Source organism: Tenrec ecaudatus, chromosome 4, assembly GCF_050624435.1.
Source record: "Tenrec ecaudatus isolate mTenEca1 chromosome 4, mTenEca1.hap1, whole genome shotgun sequence".
NCBI lineage: Eukaryota > Metazoa > Chordata > Mammalia > Afrosoricida > Tenrecidae > Tenrec > Tenrec ecaudatus.
This window is the reverse complement of record NC_134533.1, coordinates 38,013,851-38,041,823: the sequence shown is the minus strand read 5'-3', so window position 1 is coordinate 38,041,823 and position 27,973 is coordinate 38,013,851. Positions and strand designations below refer to the sequence as shown.

At 43.3% G+C, this 27,973-nt stretch overlaps 1 protein-coding gene and 1 pseudogene across 1 annotated transcript; both read left to right on the top strand.

Moving 5' to 3' along the window:
* The first annotated feature begins 1,529 nt into the window (after window positions 1–1,529).
* On the top strand, window positions 1,530–27,973 carry PRRG4 (proline rich and Gla domain 4). Its single transcript, XM_075548380.1, has 5 exons — window positions 1,530–1,611; window positions 9,458–9,621; window positions 12,041–12,089; window positions 14,452–14,584; window positions 27,567–27,973. Exons 1-5 carry the CDS (start codon window positions 1,530–1,532, stop codon window positions 27,799–27,801), a joined length of 663 nt encoding a protein of 220 aa, XP_075404495.1. The 3' UTR covers window positions 27,802–27,973.
* On the top strand, window positions 7,129–7,415 carry LOC142446631 (nuclear transport factor 2 pseudogene; annotated as a pseudogene).

Genomic DNA, 27,973 nt, shown 5'->3' with positions numbered 1-27,973 from the left:
CTGACTCATAGTGACCCTATGTAGAGTTTCTGCAGTTGTAAATCTTTACTTAGCAGTTAGCTTCATTTACTCCCACTGAGAGTTTGAACCACCAACCTTGTCACTAACAGTCCAACGTTTATCCCATAGCGCCACTGGGGCTCTTTTTGTGGCACTCTGGGACCCCCCTAAATCCGCTACGATGCAAAATACACGGGCAAACATGAATGCACATGCAGGCATTCCAGAAGCAGGCAGAATGGCCGCATCATTACACGGAAATCACTCATAATAGAAATCACTCATAAATAAAGCAAACCATGTCTTATCATCCTATTGGAAATAGTTTTGACCTCAGAGAACTCCTGAGAGGATCTGGGGCGACGTCCCACATTGGGGTCGAACCAAAGGGTTTCATTCCAATGTCATTCCAAATTGCCGACAACGTTTCAATTCTGTTCATAAGGTTTTCCAAGGCTACTTCCTCAAAAAATGGGTAGCCTCTTCTTCCTTGCTAGAATGTTCTTAATCTGGAAGCTCTGCTGAGACCTGTTCACTTGGGGTGACCCTGCTGGCCTTTGGCATACCTGTGACCTAGCTTCCAGCCCCCAGCTGCACAGAAGACCCTCGCGCGACAAGGTGGCAGACAAGGGGTGGACATAGTCCCAATACAGTGTGTTTGAGAATATAAAATCTTGAGTGTTTTGTACCCATCCCCAGACCGTGCTTCGACAGCCGGTGGCTTCAGGTGACCACACGATCCCTTAGCGAGTGGAACCCAAAACAAAAAAGCCCCGGTCGCGTTTGAGACCTGACGATCCTGGCGGGCATAGCCGCCGGGGGAAACGAACCCGAAGCCGGCCCGCTCCGGGGCCAAGGCGGGGCCGGCGGGGGCAACGGAGCGCTCCGGGAAGAAGCCCCCGCGGCGGCGGCGACCGCGCGGGCGACGCCTCCTCCTGCCGCGTCGCCGCAGGTAGGCCGGCCCGGAGGAGGAGCGGCTGAGCAGCCCAGGTAGCTGTCCCGCCCTCCCTCCCTCCCTGCCACTCCGCCGCCGCCGCCGCCGCCCGCACTCCGCAGCTCGAAGCCCGGCAGAAGCTCGCAGCGCGCGTCCCCCGGCGGCCCGCACACGCTCCCTGGCCCGAGCGCGCAGCCCCGACGGACCCGCGGAGAAGAGGAGTCCGAGTGTCGCGGAGACTTGGGGGGCATCGGAGGCGGAGGGCCTGGCCGTCCCGAGGGCCACCCACCAACCAGGCTCCTGCCGGGGTCCTCTGGGGACATGCGTTCGAGCCTGCAGGTGCGATCCCGGCGCGGGCAGGGGTCCCTCGGGGCGGGGGGGGGGCGTTTGTCCCCCGGCGTTCTTGGGGGGACCTGGCTTTTTCAAGCCTGGGTAGGGCCCAGGCGGCCGAAACTTAGCGCGGGGCGCAGTCGCGCGGTGGCTTTGAGCACTACAGGTCAGTGACTCAATTCCCAGGCAACTCCCGGTGCTGAGCCCAGGGTCTCTGACGTTTTGTTTTGTGTTTTGTTGTAGTTTGCTTGACAGTTGCCAGAGTATGTTTAAACTTCTGGTTTTACTCAGCCACCTGCCCGTAGTTACCTTCGCGTTCCCGGAGTCCAGGCATGCGAGAGAAAAAGGTAAGCCTGGTATCCGTTTAGACAAAAAACCGTCTGGATGTAATGTCTGCACATGACCGCTCTGGAGCGGGAAAGTGTTGCATTTGAACGTTCCCATCCACCGTACAGACTAAAATATCCTTTTATGAATCTATGATTGGTCATGTATCAATGAGTGTGCTTTATTTGATAAGGTGGTTGTTTTGTGTTTTTAAACTACGGTTGGTACAAATTTATTTCTGTGAGTTTCCTTTGACAAACAGGTATTTAAAATCTGGTTTGTGGTTACATGAATGGAAAGCTATTTCCACTTCTGAACATCAGTGATTTCTGGTTTTCTAGATGAGCCTATGGGATGATTATGAGTTTAAGTACTTACTTTTCCTGGAAAGATGGACAGGAAATGGGGATCTCGCCTGGACTTGTTGTGAAACCCTGGGCAAATTACTCTTAAACCCTTTGCGTTTAAATTTCTTCAGTAATAAAATGATGGGGCTGGGAGTGGAAAGATCTCTGAGGTCACTTGGGCTGCAGATGGCTAAACTTTGATGATCTGGTTAAAGGCAGAGGATTAGAGAAATACGGGAGCCTTGATGGCATGGTGATAGAATGCACTTGACTGCTAACCAAGGTCGGTGGTTCAAAACCACCAGCTACTCCAGCAGAGTAAAGTGTACGGCCTTGGAACGCCTCTAGGGCTTCCCTGAGCCAGAATTGAGCTCCAGGACACTGGGGTAGGTGAACGAAGCACAGGCTTGGAGCTTGCTAACCGAGAAGTCCACTCTTTGTGGCTTCCACTTTACAAAGACTAATTCCAGCATGTTGAACGTGAGCCCCACGTTTTTAAAAGCCTACCCTACAAAAGGCAGGAAAGAAGAAAAAGGTTTGGAATTGCAGTTCCTCCTCTTGTCTAGTCGTGGTGTTTCTTCAGCCAATGCCAGCACTTGGATCTACTTCACACATTCCTGTCCCTGCTCTCTCTTCAGCAGCTTCTCCTCCCAGCTCATTTTCATCTGTTACACTCTTACTCCTAGCTGACTTGTTAACGATCACTACAGCTCGATGGCTTACTGTGTGTGTGTGTGTGTGTGTGTGTGTGTGTGTGTGTGTGTGTGTGTGTGTGTGTGTGTGTTGAGATACTACCAGGAACACAAAGGAATCAAACACTGATGGTAGAATTCTAGGTAACTGGGTAAGCAAGGTAGTAGGACAAGGAGAGACTCTGCCAGGGGATCTGTCTGGGCACCTTCAAAGTGTAACACTGGACATACACCACCACCCCCATATAGAAGTTGATGGCTCATACTCAGGTACTGTTCCCCAGTGTGATTGTGAGTCTATCCATTTATTCTCACATGATACTAGTGCAGAAGACACGTCTAAGAGCTCACAAACTGTGGAAGGAATTTAGAGGTCATACTTGAGTGCAGAGGGTTGGAGATGTCTGTGGGCAGGGATCCTACGTATGTGAAATGTTTGTTTATTTAGAAACTATTTAGTAAACAAACTGTGCTGGGTCCTGTGCTATGTCCTAGATGTGTTGAATTGATAACCTCTTTATCGGATAGGGGAGTGTATTAAGCTGGGCTTTCCAGAGAAGCAAAACCAGTGTCGCGTGTGGGCGTGTGTGTGTGTGTGTAGAAAGAGATATTCATTAAGAAATGGTTCATATTGTTGAAGAAGTGGGTAGGTCCAGTCCAGTTCCAATTCTGGAATCAGATATAAGGTAGAGGCTTCTCCTGAGTAACTGCAGGGGCTGATAAACAGGAAGCAGGAAGAGCACAGACTGCTGTGTACAGAGTTGATTACATTTAAGGCTGACAGTAGGATGATGCCTACTGAATTGGCAGGAGATATAGCAGCAGGTCAACAAACCACAGACCCAGATCCAGCAGGAGACGTGAGTTAGCTCCCACGCACTGTCAGTCTATAGTAAGTGTAGGCTACACCCCAAATGAAACCTCCCTCCCTGGTATCAAGGCGAGGGCCAGATAACAGGTGGAACTCTGCCCTATCTTCGCCACAACTGCTTGGTTAATCCGCAGAAGAGCCCATCATGGAGTTGATCGTATTGTGTTTGTTCGTGGGAGAATCCTGGCCCAGCCATGTTGCCATGAAGCCTAATTTACAGAGAGACAAGGGGTAAATATATAATCTCTCTGAATTTTGTAACAGAGGCGGAAAGAGGGAGCTCCAAGAGCAGAGGAAAGAGAAGTGAAGGTAATCTGGAGAGAGTTGTGTCCCCGAGAAGCCAATGCTTTCTGCCTACAAACTGAATACAGACAGTCCCTGGTTTACGGACAACATCCATTCGTAAGCGTATCTTTAAGTTGAATTTGTGGGGATATTGGAGCAGTTCCATCCAATTCTTACATAATGTTTCTTTAGTGCAACAAAAATTCATTTAAAAGCTGTATGTGCACCAAATGAAGGTGATTGTGGTGATTAATTTCTTGCAAGTATTTTCAAAGTGAAGACAAATTTGTACAACACGAAAGGACCAGTATCCGTTGTCCATCACTAGGGGGCTTATAATGTAGCGAGTGGACATAGGAAAAGTAACTGGCAAAAGAAGAGACCTGGGCTGGCTGCACTTTGGTGAAGCCAGACAGTGGAGCTAAAATTACTTAAAAGATGCTCATTTAGTAAACACGAGGAGACAGGAGAGCATGAAAATGGATGATTTGGGTTGATGGATTTGAAAGGGTGGAAAACATGGACCGATTCTTAATACAGGAGAAAATGGAGACAGGAAGAGACCGAAGAGCCAGATCAAGAAGTGCAAAGACCAGTCTACCCTCCAGCTAAAACCACAGGGAATACAGAAGCCAAGGATGCTCTCGGAGCAGGGAAGTTTGCTTCTTATCCCCTAGAAGCAAAATCGGAGTTCCTTAGAACTCCTATCACCAAAGGCAGTGTTTCTCCTGAGATCATAAGAAAGGCAGGAGAAAGCGTGATCTGGCACTGAAGAGTGAAGTCTGAGGTCGGCCACTGACAGAAGCAGGACCTTCACATGCACAGAAGTAGAAAGAGCAGCCCTTGAACAGCACGTTAAATGCAGGGCCAAGAACGTTCTTTGGACACCAGTATCATTTCAGGAAAAGTAAAGCTGTTATGCCTGTCTTTTCTGTTCCCTTCAAGTTGGCATTCGCTTTAGAGAGGCCAATGGGGGTAGATATATTTGTAACTCAGATAACCGACCAGAACAGAGGACTGTCAGTGAGAAATTTGGCATTGCCAATAACATGTAAAACCTGAGTCAATCTGAGAAATAGCAAGGCAGGGATGAGTTTCTAATTCTCCATTCTGCGATTAGCTCATGTACAGTAAGTATAACAGACTTTTAAGTTCAATAGGGGTACTTTAAACACATCCCAGGCCGTAAGACCTGAGGTGACCCCTGTGAATTGCCCCCACGGAAAGAGTTTAGGCCCTTCTCATTGTAGTACAGTTGAGTTCAGGCAGTCATTTTTGAACGCCTGTTATGTGCTGGGTGGCAGCATCTCCGCTTCTGTGGAAGTGTCCAAGTCAGGGGAACAGGACAGTAGCCCTTAAGTAAAGCGTATAGAACACGAGATGGTGATAAGTACTATGAAGAGAAGCAAATAGGGGAGCGTGCAGGGAGCCCCAAGTGAGCGAGAGAATGACCGCAGTCAGGGAGATCATCCTGAGAAAGCCTCGTGGGACAAAGTCCTGAGAGGTGAGGGCGAAAACTGCAGGAAGAGATTTCTACTCAGAAGAAACAGCAAATGCCAAGGCTGGAGAGAACTGAGAGTGTTGCTTGCAAGAGAATGCGTGTGTAGCTGTCACAGTGAGTTTGAAGGGAGATGCCAGGTGACGAGGTCAGAAAGTTAAGGGGTTAGGAGGCAGATTATGTGGGGAGTTGGAACGTTGGTGGTGTAGTGGGTCATGCCTTGGGCTGCTAACTGCAAGGTCAGCAGTTTGAGATCACCAGAAGCGCTGAGGGAGAAAGATGAAACTCCTGTCTGTCAAGAGTTATAAGCTCAGAAGCCCACAAGGCGCTCTATCCTGTCTCATCGGGTTGCTGTGAGTTGGAATTGACCCGATGGGAGTGAGGCTTTCTGAGTGTGTGAACCTGTGGGCTTTGAGACCACGGGAGACAGGATTGCTAATAGAGGGCTTTGAAAAGGGAGGAAGATGATCGGACTGACATTTTAAAGGCACACTCGGGCTGCCCTATGTAAAATAGACCCTAAGGGAGGCAAACAGATCACCAGAGGGACCTTGCAGGACTCGGGTGAAAGATGACTGATGGAAGCTTGGACTCGATGGCCGGAGAGAAGTTGCTGGGTTCCTGCTGTAATGGAGGCAGAATCAGTCGCACTGTTAGGTTGCCTGCCTTACGCCTCAGTGACTGTGCATAGGGGTCCACTGAACTCCTCTAGCCCCCTTCCAAGCTTCTGAAACAACTATGGCCAAGAAGACCATTCTAGTTTTCCCCCTTAGCTCAAATAGCCTTTATGTGTTATTGATAATCTAGAAACTGATGCTCCCAAACAGCACAGCCAATAGAAAGCTAGGGGGAGCCGTATACGCAATTTAAAATTTCCTATTTATCACATTTTTTAAACTTAAAAGGATAGTAAGTGAAATTAATTTTAATAGTGCATTTTATTTACCCCAATATGCCATCATCTGTACATGTCGCCAATAGAAAAACATTACTTAAGGGAATTTAACGCTTTTATTCATACTGGTTTTTGTTGTGCCAGTGTGCCATTGATGCAGCCTCACAATTCCCCTCTCTGACAGCAGAACTGTCCCCCAGGATTTCCTTGGCTGGAACCTTTATTCTTGAGGTCTTTTCTCCTGGGGAGCCACTGGGTGGATTCGAACCGCCAGTCTTTGGGGCTAGCAGCTGAGTGCTTAGCCACTGTGGCAGCAGAGCCCCTTTTCCATGGTGAATGTTTGAAATCTCAGTGTATGTTTTAGAGCACATCTTGCACACCAACCATGGTATCCTTGCTGTTGTCAGTTGTCACCTAGTCAATCTTAAAACGTACTGCCATCGAGTCGCTGCCGACTCACAGAAATCCTACAGGACAAGGTAGAATTGCCCCTAGGGGTTCCAAGACTAACTCTTCATGGGACTTGAAAGCCTCATCTTTCTTCCTGAGAGCAGCTGATGGATTCCAACTTGTTGACCTTGGTGTTACCAGCCCAGTTTAGAACACACTACATCACCAGGGCTCCTTGTAGAATCAATAATGCCACTTAATTTGAATTAGCCCCATTTCAAGTGCTCAATAGCCATATGTGGCTAGCAGCTACTGTGCTGAGCAAAAGATCTCTAAAAGATTCAAACATATTTGGAAAAGTGATTAGTCAGTAGGAATGAGCAGCACAGTGGTTACACAATCAGCTACTAGCCAAAAGATTAGTGGTTTGAGCCCATCATCTACTCCATGAAAAAGTGTGGCGATATGCAGTTTGGGGACAGACCGCGCTGGTTGCCGCCACCGCTGCGGCCATCGTGCCAGCCCCTTGGCTCTCCACAAGGTGGGGCAATGCCCCACAATGGGAGACAAGCCGATTTGGGAACAAATTGGATCCAGTTTCATTCAGCATTACTACCAGTTTTGCTTTTATTTGATAACGATAAAACCCAACTGGGTGCAATTTATGATCCTAAGACTCAGAGAAATATGTGGCTGACCGCTGGCCTGCTGATGGGTGAGGGCCTGCTGAAGGCCGATGAAGACCCATCATGGGCTTTCACCAGGTGCTTCCTACTAACAAACATCAACGATGCCTGGGTGTGCACCAACGACATGGTCAGGCTTGCTCTGCACCACTTGGGCTGACCTCGTCCCAACCAGGCACTCACACTGTTTCTTCCTCCCTCCTCCTCCTCCAGATGCTCCAAACATCATCCACCAGCCAGGCCACAGTGGGAGGAGCACAATGTGCTGCGGCCACCCAGGTGCTGTGCATGATGTTTGGACACAACTGGAGAGTCACATCTGACAGAAGTTTGTGTTGTACCAGCCCATGCCTTTGAAAGACTTAGTAATGCAAATGGTTGGCCCCCACCCTTTTTTTTGCCCTTTACTGACAAGTTGCTCAGTAACCCAAAGAAGTGAAGAGAAAGCAGCTGCCTCACCACCCAGATAATGATATGTTCAGATGTTTCAATGCCTCGTTATACAATAAAACCACAAAAATTTTCTTTAAAAAAAAAGATACACAGCTTTGGAAACTCCGAACTCACTCCCATTGCGTCAGTACCAACTCACCGCAATCCTGTAGGGTAAAACTGCCCCTGTGGGTATCACTCTTGACAGTGGGGGCAGAAAGCTCCATCTTTCTCCCATGGCGCAGCTGGTGGTTTTGAACTGCTGAACTTAAAGTTAGCAGCCCAGCGCATAAAGTTGATATAAAAGAAAAGAAAAGAAAACATCCTGCACATGGCGTGGCTGTTCCCACAAGGCTAAGAATAAGTGTCAGCCCGGGGTCACTCACGTCAACATTAATCTTCCAAGCTCTCTCCTTGGTCTTAAGCTGTCTTTTGATTGCCCACTCTAATAAAATCTTTCTTGAGTAAAACTTAACAGACAGAAACACCCAGACTTTTAGATTCTGTTATGCTTCTGATGGAGTTCTCACGGAGCTTTTGAATTCCTGTCTCTCAGTAATGTAATCTGAAGCAGAATCTCCTAAGCTTTGTTTGGGTGGCACCAAAATGAGTTGAACATTTGTGGGTTCTTTTTTAAATACAGCCATGGTGGGATGTTTTAGTATTGTGTCGACCTGGGCTTAACCCTGTTTGCCATTTACCTTCTCAGCACATGTGGAAGGAGTCTTATAAAGCTTTGTAGACACATATTTGCAGGAAGAGGAAGGGGGAACTACTTGGCCAGGGCTGAATGTCTTTTAATTAGTCTTAAAATCCATTTAAAGTTTTATTTGTAATTCTATTCATGAGTTTCAATATAAACTGGAATATGAAAAGGTTCTAATTTTAGAACTTAAGGAGATCTTAATGATCATTTAGCTCATATTTGTTAAATGAGGGAAAGGCAACTGGAAAGAAAAGTGACTTATCCCAGCACACATAGCAAGTAGCTAAGTCAAATCAAAACTAAGAATCCCTCCCTGTCTTCTAATTCGCAGTCTAGTACTCACTCCATTATGCCACACTAGCTGTGCTCAGTCGGGATGATAGGAAATCGAGTCTTTAGAAATAGAAGCGTCTAATGTGTCATTTATTGGAAAAAGTAATTTGTTGGGGGGAAAATCAAAAATCCTACTGCCAACGAGTCAGTTCCAACTGGTGAGCCTACCGGACAGAGCAGAACTGCTCCATAAGGTTTTCGAGACAGTAAACCTTTACAGGAGTAGACAATCTCATCTTGCTTCCTGAGAGGGGCTGGTGCATGTAGACTGCCGATCTTGCAGCTAACAGCCTCACGCTTAACCCTCTGTGCCACCAGAGTGCCTTTCTGGAGAGAAACCTTGTCAGATGCTGTTGTCCGTTTCAGCTCACAGCGATCCTTTGTACTGTAGAGCGAAACACTGTTCCTTCCTGCACCATCCTAATTGCTGTCGTGACTGATCCCATCAATCCATCTCATCATGGGTTTTCCCTTCTTTGCTGCCCTTCTACTTATTTATGCTAATCTTTTGGGCTATCATCAACTCAAAAATGCTCGGGAATGATACTAGCATTTGTATTTGATATTTGGTAGAAATTCTTTTGGGTGAAATTGCTGGATTTTTAGTCAAAATTTAAAAGCATACAAGAGAGAGCTAATTAGCTCCCTCAAGAGAACAATTTACTTTTTCCATAATTAAAAGAAAGTTTTCCTCTGTCACTAATATTTGACATCTTTTCTTTCTTCCTCAGTCTTTACTTCAAAAGAAGAAGCCAACGTTTTCATACATCGACGCCTCCTCTATAATAGGTTTGACTTGGAACTTCTCACGCCCAGTAACCTGGAGAGAGAGTGCAATGAAGAACTCTGTAATTATGAGGAGGCCAAGGAGATCTTTGTGGATGATGATAAAACGGTAATTGGCTGGGAAATTATCAAATTGTACTTAAATAAAGTTACTTTTAGTCATACTGTTGTGTTTTACACAAAATCTGAGCTGGCTACTACTTATCTATCTACTTCATTAAAATATTTACTAATCTAGTTAGACCTAGTTTTATATCTAATTAGCTGAGTGTATGATATAGCGCGAGTTAAACTTCAATAATATTTGTATTAGCTCTCTTATTTAGGCAGTGTTGTTGTTACCTGCCGTCTAATTGAGCCAGACTCATAATGACCCCGTCTGTGTGCAGAATAGAATTGCTCTCGAGGCCTTTCAAGGCAGCAACTTTGGAAGCAGATTGCCAGGCCTTTCTCCTGAGACACCTCTGGGTGGGTTGGAACCACTCACCTGCAAGTTAGTGTGTTAGTCCGGGTAGACTAAAGAAACAAGTTCATAGACACTCATTATGTGTATAAGAAAGAGCTTTATATACAAGAGCAATTGAATATTGAGAAAACATCCCAGCCCAGTCCAGATCAAGTCCATACGTCCGATATTAGCCCATATGTTCAATACCAATCTATAAAACCCTCTTCAGACTCACGAAACACATGCAATGCTGCCGAATGCCGCGTCTCAGCGCTACTGGCAGAGGTCTCCATGTGACTTCTCCAGCTCAGGGCACTAGCGCAGTTCCATGTGTCTTGTAAGGAAAGGGTATCCCAGGGAGTCAGCAGAGAGAGAGAGAAGTGTCTCCTGCCTTCAAGTAGGAAAAATAAGAGTTCCCAGAATTCTCAGGAGAAGGCCATGCCCACCCAGAGGCCTCATTGGTTGTATCTTGTTTGACAGGCCAGACTCTACCCCTTCAACCGTAATCCTATCAAATTGACGCCAGATTATGTAACTACCCCAGTTAGTAGCCAGACACTTAACTGTGGGTGGCTCCAAAAACTCCTTAGGCAAGTTTAGGTTTCATTTATTCAAGAATTAGAATACTACTCCTCTGGGAAAAACCATAAAACTTATCCAGAGGTAGAAATGACTTTAACTTAAAAAAAAAGTCTTTATTTCTATCGCCAGTATTTATTGACAACCTACTCTGTGTCAGCCACTCTTCCAGACAGTGAGAATACAAAATATAGAGCCCGTGACTTTCAGGAATTTACCCTTTAGTAACTCACTTAAAGTGTAATTAAATCGTGTTTGTTCATTCTGTTAAGGTTAAAAAAAAAAAAGCCAGCTGTGCCCAATATATTCTTGAAAAATGTTAGGTAACCCCAAATTTTACTTTTGTACAATCAGTATCCTCCAGCTCTTTTCCCTTCTTTAGAAGTCCATTTTATTCTTTGGTCACTAAGCCCTCTCTAGGTACCTATATGATGGAACCTAATTCTTCATCCTTCCACAGAAAATCGCATTCAAAGGTTTGCCACATCCAGTGACCCTGGTGGCATTGTTTGAGTGTTGGATTACTTACTTGCAAGGTCAGCAGTTCAAACCCAGCAGTCACTCTGAAAGAGAAAGACAAAGCTATTCTCTGCTGTAAAGATTTCTAAAAGCCCCAAAACCCTGTATAGGGCTACTATGAGTTGGAATTGAGTTGAGGACAGTGGGTTCTTAAAGAGGGGAAACTAAGCAAACTTTGTCATTGGGACGCTTGAGGTTTTATTCCCTTTCCCCAAAATCCATTATCTAATTTTATCACAGTTCCTTAAAGTCATCTTTTTCTCTCTCAAGGCACACTGAATTTAGAGCTACCTCAAGAACGTTTTCCCAAATAATTAATGACTTTCCATTAAATTTGGCAAACTGAGAGTCAACCTATTATTTTAAAAAAACAAACTTGGGAAGCACAATAGTGGATCCATAGTCTCAACTTCCATCTTTGGGACTTTCACCAGCCCTCTAGAATGCAATATTTCCCATTACTCCAAATGGATTATTCTCAAGAGAATTCTAACTCTCTGTAAATAGTATAATCTAGCTTGTTGCCTAGGACATAGTTACTTGGAGGAAAAAGTGGTACCTGAGTGGGAGCTCTGGGCAGGGGAAGGAACATAAACCCACACTCACAGCCACCCTAGAGGGCAGAGTAGAACGGCCCCCTGAGGTTTCCAAAGCCGTGACCTTCACTGAAGCCACCTTGGCACATCTTACTCCTACAGAGTTTCTGGACGTTTCTAAGCCCTAACCTTTTGGTTGACAGCAGAGGGCTTTGACCATTACACCACTAAGGCTCCCTGAGGGGAGCAGGGTGAACTATAACAGAGAGTTGGGACTGACAACGGCATCAGTGGGTGGGAGTGCTGTAATTAGAATAAGTCACACCTTCAGCTTGAGTAACCGAAGATCCTACTCATGGCACATGCCAAGACTTTTGGTCATTGAGATCAAACGAAATAATAAGAAAGAAATAAAATAAACTTGGGCATTTCACCTTTTTTCACAGAAGAAGTTTTGGCAGGAGTATATCATTAAAGGACCATCACCAAAATCTGGTAAGACAAGGAGTTATCCAATGTAATGCTTTCTCTCGCCCTCTGTTTATTACGTTTTCATCTTCTTGTTTGAGTTTGGTCGTTGCTCAATACGCCTACCTTGTAAATCCCAGGAGGACTTCTTAATTGTGCACTGGGCCATCTAAGAGAAAGCTGCATTCATCTCGTCACACACTGAAAATCAAGTTTGGTGAGGTACTAGGGAAATGAGATAATAGGTTGAAAGCTGTTATAACAACTCAGCTAAGTCAAGACTTGCACAGAATAAAACAGTTGAATTCCATTAGTCTCAAGCAGTAAAGTATTTTTTAACTCTTTATTTCCCATGTTTACCATTATAAGTCAATAAGGTGTTTCTGAGAGCTGGATAGAATTAAGTAAGTTCTAGAGAAGAGATATCCTTTATCTTATCTGTGTTGATTTTTTTTCCTGGTTATCTTCATCATCGTGTTAATCTCCCTCTTTTTTTAATATCAATCATTTTATTGGGGGCTCTTACAACTCTTATAACAATCCATACAACAATTGTATCAAGCACATTTGTACATATGTTTCCATCGTCATTTTCAAAACACTTTATTTCTACTTGAGCCCTTGGTATCATCTCCTCTTTTTTCCCTCCCTCCCCCATCCTCCCACCCTCGTGAGCCCTTGATAAATTATAAATTATTATTTTCATATCTTATACCATCTGCTGTCTCCCTTCACCCACGTTCCTGCTTGTCCTCCTAGGGGAGGAGTGTTATACATGGACCTGTGCCATCAGTTCCCCTTTCTCCCCACACCTTTCCACTACCTTCATGTTCTGGATCTCGAGTGATGAGAGCTCTTATCTGTACCAGTGTACATGCTCTGGTCTAGCCATATTTGTAAGGTAGTACTGGGGTCATGATAGTGGGGGGAGGAAGCAAAGAACCAGAGGAATGTTGTGTTTCATCAGTGCTATACTGCACCCTGGCTGACTCGTCCCTTCTTTATGACCCTTCTGTGAGGGGATGACTGTCTACAGATGGGCTTTGGGTCTCCCCTCTGACCCCCCTCATTCACATTGATATAATTGTTGTTCTGAGTCTTCTAATGTCTGATACCTGATCCCGTAGACACCTCATGATCACACAGGGCTGGTGTGCTTCTCCCATGTGAGTTTTGTTGCTTCCCTGCTAGATGGCCATTTGTTTAACTTCAAGCCTTTAAGACCCTGAACACTATCGTGTAATAGCCAGACGTTTGCTTATGCATGCATTTTGTCTTCTGCGATCATGCCGGGAAGGTGAGCATCACAGAATGCCAGGTTATTAGAACAAAGAGTTCTTGCATTGAGGGAGGACTTGAGAAGAGGCCCAATGTCCTTCTGCTACCTTAATCTTTAACATATAAATATATGTACATAGACCTATATCCCGATTGTTATATATTAATGTATTTACATATATACATATCTATATTTATACCTCTAAAATTGTCTTTTGTCGCCTAGTTCTTTCCTCTATTTCCTTTTACTTTCCTCCTGTCCCACTATCATGTTCGACCTTCATTCAGCTCTCCTTAATTCCTCTCAGCTACATTGCACTTGATCAAACCCCACCAAGCATTCTATGCCCTCCTCGCCATTGATTTTAGATCTCTTGTTGTTCCCTTGTCCCTGGGTGTGTTAGCTGCCCCCTCCCTTTCCCCACCTCCCCTTCTCTCATGTCTCCCCCAGAACCGTTGGTCCAATTGTTTTCTCCACGGAATTGTAAACAATCCTGTCAATCTTATATAGATAAATATGGGGGGAAAAACAACAACAAAACCTATAAATAGTTCCAGGTCTGCCTGCTGACCCTTATCCATGTTTTCTGATTAGTTCTAAAGAGATGCCAAGCCCTGCCTCCCCTCGCGGCCCCCCACCCCAACACCCCAATTCAGAAGTCTATTTTCGGGATTCCTTGGGGACTTGGTTGCTTTCTCCCCTTGCTGTGTATTGATCATTTTTAGCTGCTTTTAATAAGATTTTTCCCCCAACTATTCTTTTATGCCCCAGCTACACCAGAGTTGCTAACAGGTTTATCTGAATAGTATTAAATGTGTCCAGTTAAACAATAAATAAATAGCAATCCCACTCAGTGTTGCATAGTATCCATTTGATGTGGCCTATATAAACTAAATGAAAGAATTAAGTACCATAACTAAGAATTTTTGGAAGTTTTGTTTTCAAATTCCTCAAGTTGTCTTTCCAGCACAAAGACTTCTTTAAAAAACAAGCATTAATTATAACATGCTCACAACCTAAGCTATTTTGACCCAGTGTTAAACGTATTGAAATCTCATGTGGTGCTGTTCAGTTGTCATAATTAATGTTATTTTAATAATTTCTTTTAAGAGAATCACAAAGAAGCAGTGGATGCCTTTGGCCTTCTGGCTGGATTGATCGCTGCTGGAGTATTTTTGGTTATTTCTGGACTGGTTGTTTACTATATTTGTATCCCTAAATGTCATAGGCAACAATCTTCCAGGTAAGTACCAAACAAAACCATTTAAGTCACTATTGTATATTTCTTATTACGATTTTTAGAGGGATAAAACAAATGACTATTTTTAAAATTTTTTTACTTTGAAATAAATCTTGAATTATAGGAGAGTTGAAAAGATAAGAGAGTGTCTGCATAACACCTCCTTCTTGTTTCCCCCAACATTTACATATGATACTCTAAAAATAAAAATTATAAAAAGCCACTGCCATTGAGTCAAGTCTGAGTCAGAGCGACCCCACGTGGGGTTTCCAAGGCCATGAATCTTAGCAGGAGCAGATCAAGCTGAAACCAGCCCCACTGCCATCGAGTCCATGTCGATTTACAGCAACCCGATATAGGGGTTCCCAGGCTGTAAATCTTGACAACATTATCATTCTCCCAAGGAGCTGCTGGTGGGTTTGAACCACCAACCTTGAGGTTAGCTGTCCGGCACTTACTCAGCAGCACAAATTACCATAGTGTGTTTATCAGAGCTAAGAAACCAACATCAGTAAGCAGTGCATTGCTATTACCTAAATTCCAGACTTTGCTCAGGTTTCACCAGTTTTACTGCTGCTGCCCTCTCTCTATTCCAGGATCCAATTCAAGGTCCCATATCGCCCTTGTCATGTCTCTCCAGCCTTCTCTGACTGTAAGGATGCCTCCGTTTTTGGTGGCCTTAAATGAAAGAGACAATGATGGTGTTCCTGGGGTCCAAAATACCAAGTACCAAAATTCGGGGAATGCAAAAAGCTTTACATGTGTCAGCTTGTGTTTGAAGTAGTTTCTGCTGAAGTAGGAAGCAAGGATTCTGCTTAAGAAGCCACCATTTGTGCCTTTCTACCCCACGAAACAGTTGTAGTCTCAGGAAGCCCCGAGGGTAGTTCTTCTCCATCCTCGACGGTTGCTGGAGTCAGATTTGAGTCGATGGTAGTGAGTTTAGGTTTTAATACATATCCTTATTCCCATTTTCAACACCTCTAGTCCTGGTTTTAAAATCCGAAATGAGTGACTATATGTTTGCTTGTTTAGTTGACTTGATGCTTTCTTTTTCTTTTAAAGTTTTGCTTTAACAAGTGACTTACAATGATTGATTTTCAAATATTAAGCCAATCTTGCATTCCTGGAGTAAGCCCTGTAGATAATGATACATTATATATTTACAACAAGTTGCTGGATTCCAGTTTCTAAAGTTCGGTTTAGAATCTTTGCATCCCTGTAACAACGGACATCAGTTTTTTCCTTGTGATTGATTTTTATTTTTAACCAGGTCCAGCTAATTTAATTGAATGAATTGGAAAAATTTTTCCTCTCAATTTATTCAAAGAATCTGTTCAAACTTGGCACGATTTTACTTTAAATATTTGATAGAAGCTACTATTGGATTCGTCTAGGTGTGGAGTTTTCTTTGTGAAAGTTTATAATTACAAATTCAATTTTAAATAGATAAAAGACTATCCAGGTTATCTATTCCTTTTTTACTTTTATTTCCTTTATTTATTTATTTTTAATTAATAATTTTATTCAAGGGCTCTTACAAATATTATAACAATTCATCATTCAATTGTAATCAGCACTTTTGTACAAATATTACCATAATCATTTCCAAAAAATTTTCTTTCTAATTGAGCCCTTGGTATCAGCTCCTCTTTTTCCTCTTCCCTCCCTCCCCCTCCCATCCTTGTGAATCCTTAATCAATTAGATATTATTATTTTTATTTCTTGTCTTATCCTGTCCCTTGTCTCCCTTCACCCACATTTCTGTTATTCATCCCCCTTGGGGATGCTATATATCCAACCTTGTATAGGGTTCTCCCTTTCTCCCCCCACCCACCCTCTTCTCCTATCCTCATGATATCACTACTCCCATTACTGTTCCTGAGGGTTTTATCTGTCCTGAATTCCATATGTCAAGAGCTCTTATCTGTACCCATGCGTGTACTCCAGTCTGACTGGATTTGTAAGGTAGAACTGGATCATGGTAGTGGAGGGGAGGAAGTATTCAGAAACTAGAGGAATAATGTGTGTTTCATCAGTGCCATCCTGCACTCTGGAGGGCTCGTCCCTTGTGACCCTTCTGTGAGGGAATGTTCAATTGTCTACAGATAGGCTCTGGGTCTCCACTCCAACCCCCCTCCCTTGCATTGATATAATTGAAATATTTTGATACCTGATCCTGTTGACACCTCATGATCACACAGGCTGCTGTGCTTCTTCCATGTGGGCTTATTTGCTTCCCTGCTAGATGGCTGCTTGTTTAACTTCAAGCCTTTAAGACTCCAGACATTATATCTTTGATAGTCGGTCACCATCCACTTTCTTTACCACATTTGCATGTGTACCCATTTTGTCTTTAGCAATTGTGTTGGGAAGGTGAGTATAAAAGAGTGTCAGGTTAGTAGAACAAAATGTTCTTGTGTTAAGGGAGGCCTTGAGTAGAGGCCCAGCATCCATCTGCCCTCTTAACACTTAACATATAAATATATGTACATTGGCCTCTATCCCTTTCATTATAAATTAAGTTATTTGCATATAGACATGCCTATAGCGATACGTCCATAAATAGCTTTTGCCTCCTATTTCTTTCCTCTATTTCCTTTCACCATCCTCCTGTCCCACTACCATGCTCATCCTCTCAGTAATTCCTCTCGGATACATTGTACTTGATCAAACCCCACCAGGCATTGTATGTCCTCCTCGTCATCAATTTTAGATCTCTTATTGTTCCCTTATCCCTGAGTTTGTTGGCTCTGAGCCCCCTTCCCACCCCCTCCTTTCCCATGCCCCCCCCCCCGGGACCACTGGTCCTGTTGTTTTATCCTTGGGATTGTTTGTCCTGCCTATCTTCTATATATAGACATAGGGTGAAAAAAACTGAAACCTGATAGATCCAGGTTTGTCTGCTGACCCTTATGAGTGTTTTCCAGTTGGATCTGATCAGGTGTCAAGCCCTCTCTCCCAAATCAGAGTTTACTTTCGGATTCCTTGGGGGACTTTGTTACTTTGCTCCCCTTGCTGCCCTGTTGCCCTCCCTTCGTGTTTCACCCCACTGAGAGTGGGCAGCCGGGCAGACTGTCTGTACAGCGTCTCTCGTGCTATCTCCCTAGCACTATGGGTCAGTGAGGGAATGTCTCATGGTTTGGCTGGCCCTATGATCCTCTCTCTGTATAGGCTGCACCAAGCAGGGATGTTGTCCCCAGGGCTTGGTGGGCCATGATGAGGGTCTCTGTCTCGCTGTCTCTCTCTTATCCTCTTAGTTTGCACCTGTGTGGTCTGGACAGACCTGCCATGCTTCCTGTACCAGAATTCAGTGCTGTCCTTATTACATTCTGCTGGGGAGGGGGTTCAACATAGCTCGGCTTGCAATTGTTTTCATGCATATACTATATACTATTAAATATACACATATATTTTATGACTTTAGAAATATCTGGGTTTTTTTAAATGGCTGTTCTATGTTCTCCTTTTCAACATTGCCTTTGATACTTAACAATATGGCTTAAATGTATTATCAGTGTAGTACTTGTAAAGCATTAAGAGAATCAATTTTTATTGCAGTTTCATTTGCATATGCTAAAGTATTTTTTACTCCAAAATATAACAGAGTGATTCCTTTCTAAAATACATTAGCTTTTGCACAATATCTATTTGTGGAACAAGAACAAGGGATACTATCCCTATCCCAGACATAGCCACAATATAATGGTTGAGTATGTAAATTATGGGGCCAGACAGTTGTTATTAAGCCAAAAACCAAACTCACTTCCATTGAGATAATGCTGATTTCTAGTGACCGTATAGGACAAGGTAGAGCTGCCCCTGTGAATTTCCAAGACTGTAACTCTCTATGGGTCTGGAAAGCCCCATTTTTTCCCTTGGTGTGGCTGGTGGTTTCATGCTGCTGACCTTGTACTTAGCAGCCCAATAAGTAACCACTACATTAATTGGTTCAGGCTCCAAGAAAACTTACATACAACAGGATGAAAAACTACCTGACCCACCTTGCCAGACTGTCTAGGGTTCAAGTTCTTGGTAGGGGTAACAAGCTGTTTAACTCTGGTCATGCTACTTAAACATAAACTCTACCTCAGTTTCCCCATAAGCAAATTTACAATAATAATGATGGAACTATTCCATTATGTAATTCCAGTTAACTTTCTAGGAAGACATGAATTTCGGAGAAAAATTAATGGTGGAAGTGTACCCACAAAGGTAGAATGACAGGCACAAGTTGGATACTTTCAACTTGTCCATGAACAAAAGGATAAGCAAAATAATCTTAATCAGGAACTTAAGACCTCTGATGAAGAGCAGCAAGTACCTGGGGAAATGATGGAATGCCAGCTATGCTGTTGTTGTTGTTAGGTGCCGTTGAGTTGTTCCTGACTCTTAGCAACTCTGTGTAGAATGGAACAAAATACTGTGTGGTCCTAGATCAACCTCACAAATGTTGTTTGAGACCATTATTGCAGCCACTGTGTCGACCCATCTCACTGAAGATCTTTCTCACAGACTGTCTACTTACCTCGTACATTGTCCTTCCCTAGTGATAAGGAGCTTATATTTGAGTTGTCAGATAAATTAAGACCACTTAATTTCCCTTATTTAACAGACAAGAAAAAATCCAGGTTTATCCATTTTTAGGGCTTTTGAGTAAGATTTTATTTAATGTCGTTTCCTCCCCAGAAGGAGCCCTAGTAATAGCATGGTTAAGTACTTTAGTGTTAACCAAAAGCTTGACAGTTTGAACCTGCTAGCCATTCCGTAGGAAAAATATGTGGCCTTCTGCGTCTGTAAAGAATCAGAATTTGACCGGACAGCAGTGGATTCTGTTTTTCTGGTTTCTTCCACCAGCTGGGGTAGCCTTGGAAACTCAGGTAAATGAAGAAATGGGCAAAAATCATCTCTAGAGACACGGCTTGCCTTTTACTCTCTTTTTAGCCCCATTCTTCCACTTTCTAAAAACCTTGTTCACAGTGCTGTTTTTTCAAAAATGTCAAGTATGATCTCATGGTTACCCATGTGATTTGGGGTCTATTCTATGACAGCACAATTAGTATTTAATGTGCAATGCCTGGCATCTCTTTTCCATGTTTTTCTTCCCCTTTTCTACAGCACCACTGCCTCCCTGTTTCATGTCTCTGATACATTTCCAACTTTCTGTCTTTTCTTCTATTTTTCCTCTTTTTCCTGAGAAGAAGAATCCAAAGACAGAACAAAGTAGTGCTGTGATCACGCATGGCTTCTATGTATGTTCCTGTGAAATAAGGAACCCTCGACAGCTCTCCGGTTAAAAGCCAGATAATACATGATGTTTGTACCATGGAGCGTTTGATGGTTTAAATCACATTTATACCTGCTGTCTCCCTTGGATTCTCACAGCAAGCCCCTTGAGTGTTAGGATCCGGCAATTCCTATTTCAAACCCAGCTTACTAGACTTCCCCTTTTATTTGGTTTAACTTTCACACACTTACTGAAGTACACTTCAATTAATGTCCCAAGAAATTCTTCCACAGAGTTATTTGTTCTCTTTCTCTATTATTTTTTAAAATCTGGAAGTGGCAAAAGGTCAAGGGGGTGTTTGAGAAAGAAAGAAGTGGAAAAATAAGGCCATTGTGAGAAAAGTCTTTGCCTCATTCCTCTGAAAAACACTTGCCAAGAAATGGAAAACAAGATCTTTTCATTTTTTAGTTCTTCTATTTTGTGGAGAAAATAGGCATAATATGTGGTCAGTTTATTTGAGATGTAATTAGTGCATATTTTGCATTTCAATCATTCAAGAGGCATGATATGCAAAAAAAGAAGTATGGGTATTTAATAACTTAGCTATAAATATTACTTCTACATATTTAAATATTAAAGATAATTTGAAAAAATATATTTGCTCAGATTAAAATGTCTCTTCTGTTATTAGAAGCGAACAATTGAAACTTTTTGTCACAAGCAAATGAATGTGACAAGTGAATTTGCCTACCATGAGTGCATTCAGATTTCTAACAAGGAAGGAATTGTGTTGAGCCTTCGAAGTAAACTTGTGATTCTCCCAGTCACCTCTCAACTATTAAAGGCTTGATTGTCTACTTCCTAGATTTACACAGACCTTTAGCTTTTCTTCTCTCTACAATTTTCTCTCCACCCTTCCAGGTTCAGATCTCATTGTTTCTCCCAAACGAAAAAAATTGTTTGAAATTGCAAATTGACTAATTTCATTTTGGTGACTTGAAGTACGTGTTGCACTGATAACCTCAAGGTCGTCAGTTCAAACCCACCAATTGCTCTTCAGGAGAAAGACCAGAAAGACTTAGTCTCAGAAACTCCTAAGGAGCAGTTAGTTACACTTGCTGATGGCCTGCTGGGAAGCAGAATGAACGCAGTGGTCATGAGATGGTTGGTTTGTTTTTAAGCCCATATATATAATATCATTTTATTGGAGGCTCTTACAGCTCTTATCACAATCCATACATACATCCATTGCGTCAAGCACATTTGTACATTTGTTGCCATTATCATTCTCAAAGCATTTTCTACTTGAGCCCTTGGTATCATCAGCTCCTCATTTTTTTCCCTTCCTCGCCCACCCTCCCTCCCTCATGAACCCTTGATAATTTATAAATTATTATTTTTATCATGCCTTACACTAACCACTGTCTCCCTTCACCCATTTTTCTGTTGTATGTCCCCCTGGAAGGGAGTTTTATGTCAATCATTGTGATCGGTTCCCCTTTAATCCCCCTACCTTCCCCTTATCCTGCTAATATCACTACTCTCATTATTGGTCCTGAGGGGCTATCTGTCCTGGATTCCCTCTGTTAGGAGCTCTTATCTGTACCAGTGTATATGTTCTGGTCTAGCCAGATTTATAAGGTAGAATTGGGGTCATGATAGTAGGGAGGGGAGGAGAAGCCTTAAAGACCTAGAGGAAAGGTGTGTGCCTTATTAGTGCTATCCTGCACCCTGACTGGCTCATCTCTTCCTTTTGACCCTTCTGAAAGGGGATTTCCAATTGATGACAGATGGGCTTTGACTCCCCCTCATTCACATTGACATGCTTTTTTAAATTTTGTTTTGGATCTTTCATGCCTGATACCTGATCCCATTGACACCTCATGATCACACAGGCTGGTGTGCTCCTTCTATGTAGGCTTTGCTGCTTCTACACTAGATGGCCACTTGTTTATCTACAAGCCTTTACAACTCCAGATGCTATATCTTTTGATAGCTGGGTACTATCAGCTTTCTTCACCACATTTACTCATGCACCCATTTTGTCTTCAGCAATTGTGTCAAGAAGGTGAGCATCAGAGTGCTGAGTTAGAAGAACAAAGTGTTCTTGCATTGAGGGAGTACTTCAGTGGAGGCCCAATGTCCATCTGCTGCAATAATACTTAATAAATAAATATATGTACATAGATCTATTCCCCTCTCATATATAAATGTATTTACATATATACATGCCTGTATTTAGACCTCTATAATTGTCCTTTGCCTCCTAGTTCTTTCCTCTATTTACTTTTAATTTCCTCTTGTCCCACTGTCATGCTCAGCACTCATTTGGGTTTCGGTAATTCCTCTTGGCTACATTACCCTTGATGAAGTGCCACCAGGCATCCTATGCCCTCCCTGCCACTGGTTTTAGATCACTTGTTCTTCCTTTGTCCCTGGGTTTCTTGGCACCCCCTAACTTTGCTTCACCTCCCCCTCTCCTGTGTCCCTCTGGAACCGTCTATCTCATTGTTTTCGCCTCAGAATTGTTTATTCATCCTACCTTATCTAGCTAGACATGCAGAGACAATAAAAAGCACAAAAACAAGGCAAAGTAAAACATAACAACACAAGAAAACAAACAAAACAACAACAATAAAAACAACCGCAAAAAAACCAAAAGCCAGTAGTTCCAGGTCTGTCTGTTGACCTTTCTGAGTGTTCTCCAGTCGAGTCTGATGGGGTGCCACACCCTGGCCCCAAAGTCTATTTTTGATACTCCCGGGGCCTTCATTGCTCTGCCCTTCTTGCTGCTCTGGTGCACGCCCTTAGTGTTTCGCCTGGTGTGGTGGGGTCAGATAGGCACGACTCCCACACTGTATCTCCAGTGCTGTCCCCATAGTGCTGTGGGTCAGTGAGGGATCTCGTGTTCCGCGGGGCCAGCCCTATGGTCTTCTCTATGCACTGGCTGCTCTGAGCTTGAATATTGCCCTTGGGGATTGATGAGTCCGGATGTATTCCACTCTCTTCATTTGCTCCTGAACAGAAGCGCCCCTCTCCCTGAGCTGCAGCTTCAATGCTGTCCTCTGAAGTGCATTCTTCTGGGGTCGGGGCACATGGTTGGGATTGGGGCCGGCACTGTAGATCTCTCTGTTGGTTCCCTGCTTCGTGCCAGTATGTTGCATTCACGTCTTGGCGCACCAAGGTTGAAGTCTGGTCCCTTTCTCGCTCTCCTGTGGAGATACAAACAATACCCTCCCCTGTTCCCCCACTACCCCTAGCTGTTTTTATTTTATCTTCTTTTTCCCTCCTTTTTAGTTGTTTTTTTTTAATTAAACACTTTTATTGGGGCTTTTACATCTCTTATCATAATCCACACATCCATCCATTGTGTCAAGCACATTTGCACGTATGCTGCCATCATCATTTTCAAAGCATTTTCTTTCTACTTGAGTCCTAGTTATCAGCTCCTCATTTCCCCCCTCCCTCCCCTACCCACCCTCTCTCATGAACTCTTGATAAGTTATAGATTATTATTTTCCATTTTTAGTTTTTAAGCCTTTCTTTTTCTTTTTTAAATCATTTTATTGGAGCTCATACAACTCTTATCATAATACATACATACATTGTGTCAAGCACATTTTTACATTTGTTGCCATCATCATTCTCAAAACATTTTCTTTCTAGTTGAGCCCTTGGTATCAGCTCCTCGTTTTTTCCCTCCCTCCTCCACCCTCCCTCCCTCACAAACCCTTGATAATTTATAAATTATTATTTTTTCATGTTTTACAATGTCCAATGTCTCCTTTCACCTACTTTTCTGTTGTCTGTCCCCCAGGGAGGGGGTTGTATGTAAATCATTGTGATCAGTTCCCCCTTTCCACCTCACCTTCCCTTTTCCCTCCTGGTATTGCTACTCTCATTATTGATCTCAAGGGGTTTATCTGTTCTGGATTCCCTGTGTTTCCAGTTCCTATCTGTACCAGTGTATATGTTCTGGTCTAGCCAGATTTGTAAGGTAGAATTGGGATTCTGATAGTGGGAGGTGGGGGGGCAGAAGCATTAAAGAACTAGAGGAAAGTTGTATGTTTCAACATTGCTATACTGCACCCTGACTGACTTGTCTCCTCCCTATGACCCTTCTGTAAGGGGATGTCCAGTTGCCTACAGATGGGCTTTGGGTCTCCACTCTGACACCTTGTGATCACACAGACTGGTGTGCTTCTTCCATGTGGGCTTTGTTGCTTCTCAGCTAGATGGCCGCTTGTTTATCTTCAAGCCATTTAAGACCCCAGACACTATATCTTTTGATAGCTGGGCACCATCAGCTTTCTTCACCACATTTACTTATGCACCCATTTGTCTTCAGTGATAATGTTGGGAAGGTGAGCATCATGGAATGCCAGTTTAATAGAACCAAGTATTCTTGCATTGAAGGAGTACTTGAGTAGAAGTCCAATGTCCATCTGTTACCTTAATACTAAACCTATAAATATATGCACCTATATCTATTTCTCCATTGTCATATATAAATATATTTACATATGCACAGGCCTGTATTTAAACCTCTATAAATGCCCTTTGCCTCCTAGCTCTTTCCGCTATTTCCTTTGATTTTTCTCTATCATGTTCAGCCTTCATTTGGGTTTCAGTAATTCCTCTCGCTAAAATTGCCCTTGATCAAGTCCTACCAGGCCTCCTGTACCCTCCTCACCATTGATTTTGGATCTTGTTCCCCTGTCCCTAGGTTTGTTACCACCCACTCCTTTCCCCTGTCTCCGCCTCCCCCATGACCCCCTGGAACCATCAGTTCTGTTGTTTTTTCCTCCAGCTTGTTTATCCTGCCTATCTTTTCTAGATCCACCTTCAGAGATAATAATATACGCCCAAAAAAAAGACAGAGCAAAACAAAACACCAACAAAAACCAAGGACAAAAAAAAGCCTGTAAATAGTTCAAGTTCTGTTTATTGACGTTTAGGAGTCTTTTGCAGTCAAGTCTGATGTGGTGCCACACCCTGGCCTCAAAGTCTATTTTTGGTATTCCCTGGAAACTTCATTGCTCTGTTACCCATGCTGTGATGTTGCACGCCCTTAGTGTTTCACCTCAGTGTGGTGGGGTCAGATCGGGTGCAATTCCCATACTGTGTCTTCAGTGTTGTCCCCCGTAGCGCTATGGGTCAGTGACAGACATTGAATCTCGTAGTGGGGTCAGCCCTATGGAAAGCCCTTTCTTAGTGGCAAAAGTATTGTAAATGTTGACAAAAAGTTAGGGATAACCTATGAGTTTTAATTCTCTTCTCTTCGCCAAAACTATCTGAGGGGAAGTGATGCCTAGATAACTTATAGAAAGCCAACTTCATTGTCCAAACAGATCAACTGAATAAGGCTTACATTTTAATTTGTCCTTGGGTCCAGTCCAAATGCTGGACCAAGTTGCATTTGACCTTCATTCAGTAATATAATTGGAAAGCTGTTGTGAAAATGGTGGGCTGGACGGTTATTGCTGTGTGCCCTGGTGTCAGTTCTGACTCACTTGAGCCTGTAGGTCAGACTGCAGTGCTCCATTGGGTTCCCTAGGCTGTAATCTCCATGGAAGCAGGTGGTGACATTTTTCTGCCATGGAGCAGCAAAAGTGTTCACACTGCCAATGTTTACCGTATATACTCGTGTATAAGCTCAGTTTTTCACCACAAAAAATGTGCTGAAAAACGGGTTCGGCTTATACACGGGTCAGTGGTACCCCAGCGTGGAGTAACATCTCACGGGTGATTGCCGTTCCTCTGCTGTTCATTCAAAGCCCCGCTGACACTGCAGGGCTTTGAATGTTTGTTTACTCACATCTAACCAATCAGAGCCGTCCTATGATGTGGACAGCTGCAATTCCCAGAAGCACCCATAGTGATTCACTTACGCCGGCAGCTGAACTGGTAAGAATGTGTCTGTGACTGCGCTCCGTCTCTCCCCTCTGGTCTCTGTGTTAATTCACATCCTGCATTTCCCACCCTAGGCTTATACTTGAGTCAATCAGTTTTTCTGGTTCCCCAGGTAATAATTAGGTACCTTGGCTTATACTCGGGTCGGCTTATATTCGAGTATATATCGCAGGTTGGTAGCCATGGCTCCTTAGTAGGGACTGGATAAGGCCGTGTGTGTGTGTGTGTGTGTGTGTGTGTGTGTGTGTGTGTGTGTGTGTGTGTAAACATTGTGTTATGGCCAATGGAAGAGGGAGATCATCCTCAGAGGAAGGAAGCAAGACCAGGGAAATCAGAGTCTGAGAACTCATTGACTGTTCAGGGGAGTGTCATGAAGCCACATTGACCAAAGCCAAGAGCTATGAAAATGAGGCAAGGCTAGAAGAAAGGAGGCTCAAGAAGGAGGCCCAGGAATGAAAAGCAGGCTGCAGGTTTTAGACTTCTAAGGAGAAGAGTGACATGATTGAAAGTGCTGTTTAGGAGAAATGGGCAAGCTGCAGGCCTGCAGGAGGGAGGAGGAGACTGAGCAAGATCAGCTGTGGTGTCCACTCCTCCGCGGGGAGATCTGCTGCCTTTCCACTCCGCCTGGTTTGACTTTCACACCAGACTTTCAGGAAGTGCTCATTTCGGAAGTGAAGGAAGGGAAATTAGCATCCTTTGAGTCCCTATTTTTGCATGCTAGCCCCTGTGAGAATGGTTGGCAGGCAATATTGTATTCGATCCACAGAGAACATCTCTGATGATCCACAGAGAACAACTCGAATATTGTATTCGATCCACAGAGAACAACTCTGTTAACCCCATTTTAGAGAAAAAGAAACCGGGACTGAGTTGGTTTGCTTTGGCCACCAACTAGAGAACTAGACTTTGTGCCATGGCATCTCTTCAGCCTCAAGTTTTCTTGACTGTAATCTTTCTGGAAGCAGGTCACCAGCCACTCTCCAGACGTTCTGCTGTGTGGGTTTAAGCCACCCACCTATGACTTAGTTAAGAGGTTCTCGACCTGTGGGGCCCGATCCCTTTAGGGGTCGAACCACCCTGTCACAGGGGTCGCCTAAGACCATCGGAAAACACATAAATATCTCACAATACATAATTACATATGGTTTTGTGATTAATCACTATTCTTTAATTATGTTCAATTTGTAACAATGAAAATATATCCTGCATATCAGATATTTACATTACAATTCATAACAGTAGCAAAATTACAGTTATGAAGTAGCAACGAAAATAATTTTCTGGTTGGGGGGTTACCTCAGCATGAGCAACTGTATGAAAAGGTCGGCATTAGGAGGGTTGAGAACCACTGACTTAGTCGATGAGCACAAGCCATTTTTGCTACCAGGTTTCAAACCCATGTCTGACTCCAAAGCTCTTAATCTTTTTATTATACCAAGACTTATTTTCTGAGTGGGTAAAATAAAACTGCTGTTCTCTTAATAAATTTGATACATTGGATGGTGTACGTTATGAAAAAAAAGAATAATATATAATTTATTAAGGATTCACGAGGGTGGTAGGGCGAGGGAAGGAGGGAATAAAGAGGGGCTGATGTCAAAGGGCTCAAGTAGAAAGATAATGTTTTGAAAATCATGATGGCGACATCTGTACATGTTTGCTTGATATAATTGATTTATGGATTCTTATAATATCTGTAAGAACCCAGAATAAAATTATTAATAAAAAATAAAATAATAAATTTGAGTTAATCTTTTATCAAAATAGTGCATTAGATTTTTTTAAATCTGTGACCTTTTATCCTAAAATGCTGCCTTTCCTAGACCTAAACACTGCCTCTTCGTGTAGGTCTTCAGCCGTCTACGAAAGAGGAGACAGGCACACTCCCTCCATCCATTTCATGAGACCTGAAGAAGCTGCTTTGTCTCCATCGCCACCTTCAACGGAGGACACAGACTTACCTTCTTATGAACAGGCAGTGGCACTGACCAGAAAACACAGTGTTTCGCCGCCACCACCATATCCTGGCCTAGCTAACGGGTTTAGGGCATTTAAAAAATCTATGTCACTGCCATCCTGTTAAGCCCATTTTGCCATCCTGGAGGTTTAGGGAATTCGTATTACCTGAATGGTCATTCCGCAAAGGAGGAGTAAGCAAATGGACTGCACCACAGACAGGACTGGCTATGTCTTGGACCTAAACTTGATCATTGTCAGCTTGATGGGAAACTGAACTCCATACGCTTGCAGTTAAG

Bases quoted from the DNA above. Each gene is read 5' to 3' on its own strand.
- PRRG4 (XM_075548380.1), top strand. From the start codon at position 1,530: ATGTTTAAACTTCTGGTTTTACTCAGCCACCTGCCCGTAGTTACCTTC. The intron at 9,622-12,040 runs GTAATTGGCTGG...CTTTTTTCACAG, and splicing joins TTGTGGATGATGATAAAACG to AAGAAGTTTTGGCAGGAGTA. The intron at 12,090-14,451 runs GTAAGACAAGGA...ATTTCTTTTAAG, and splicing joins AGGACCATCACCAAAATCTG to AGAATCACAAAGAAGCAGTG.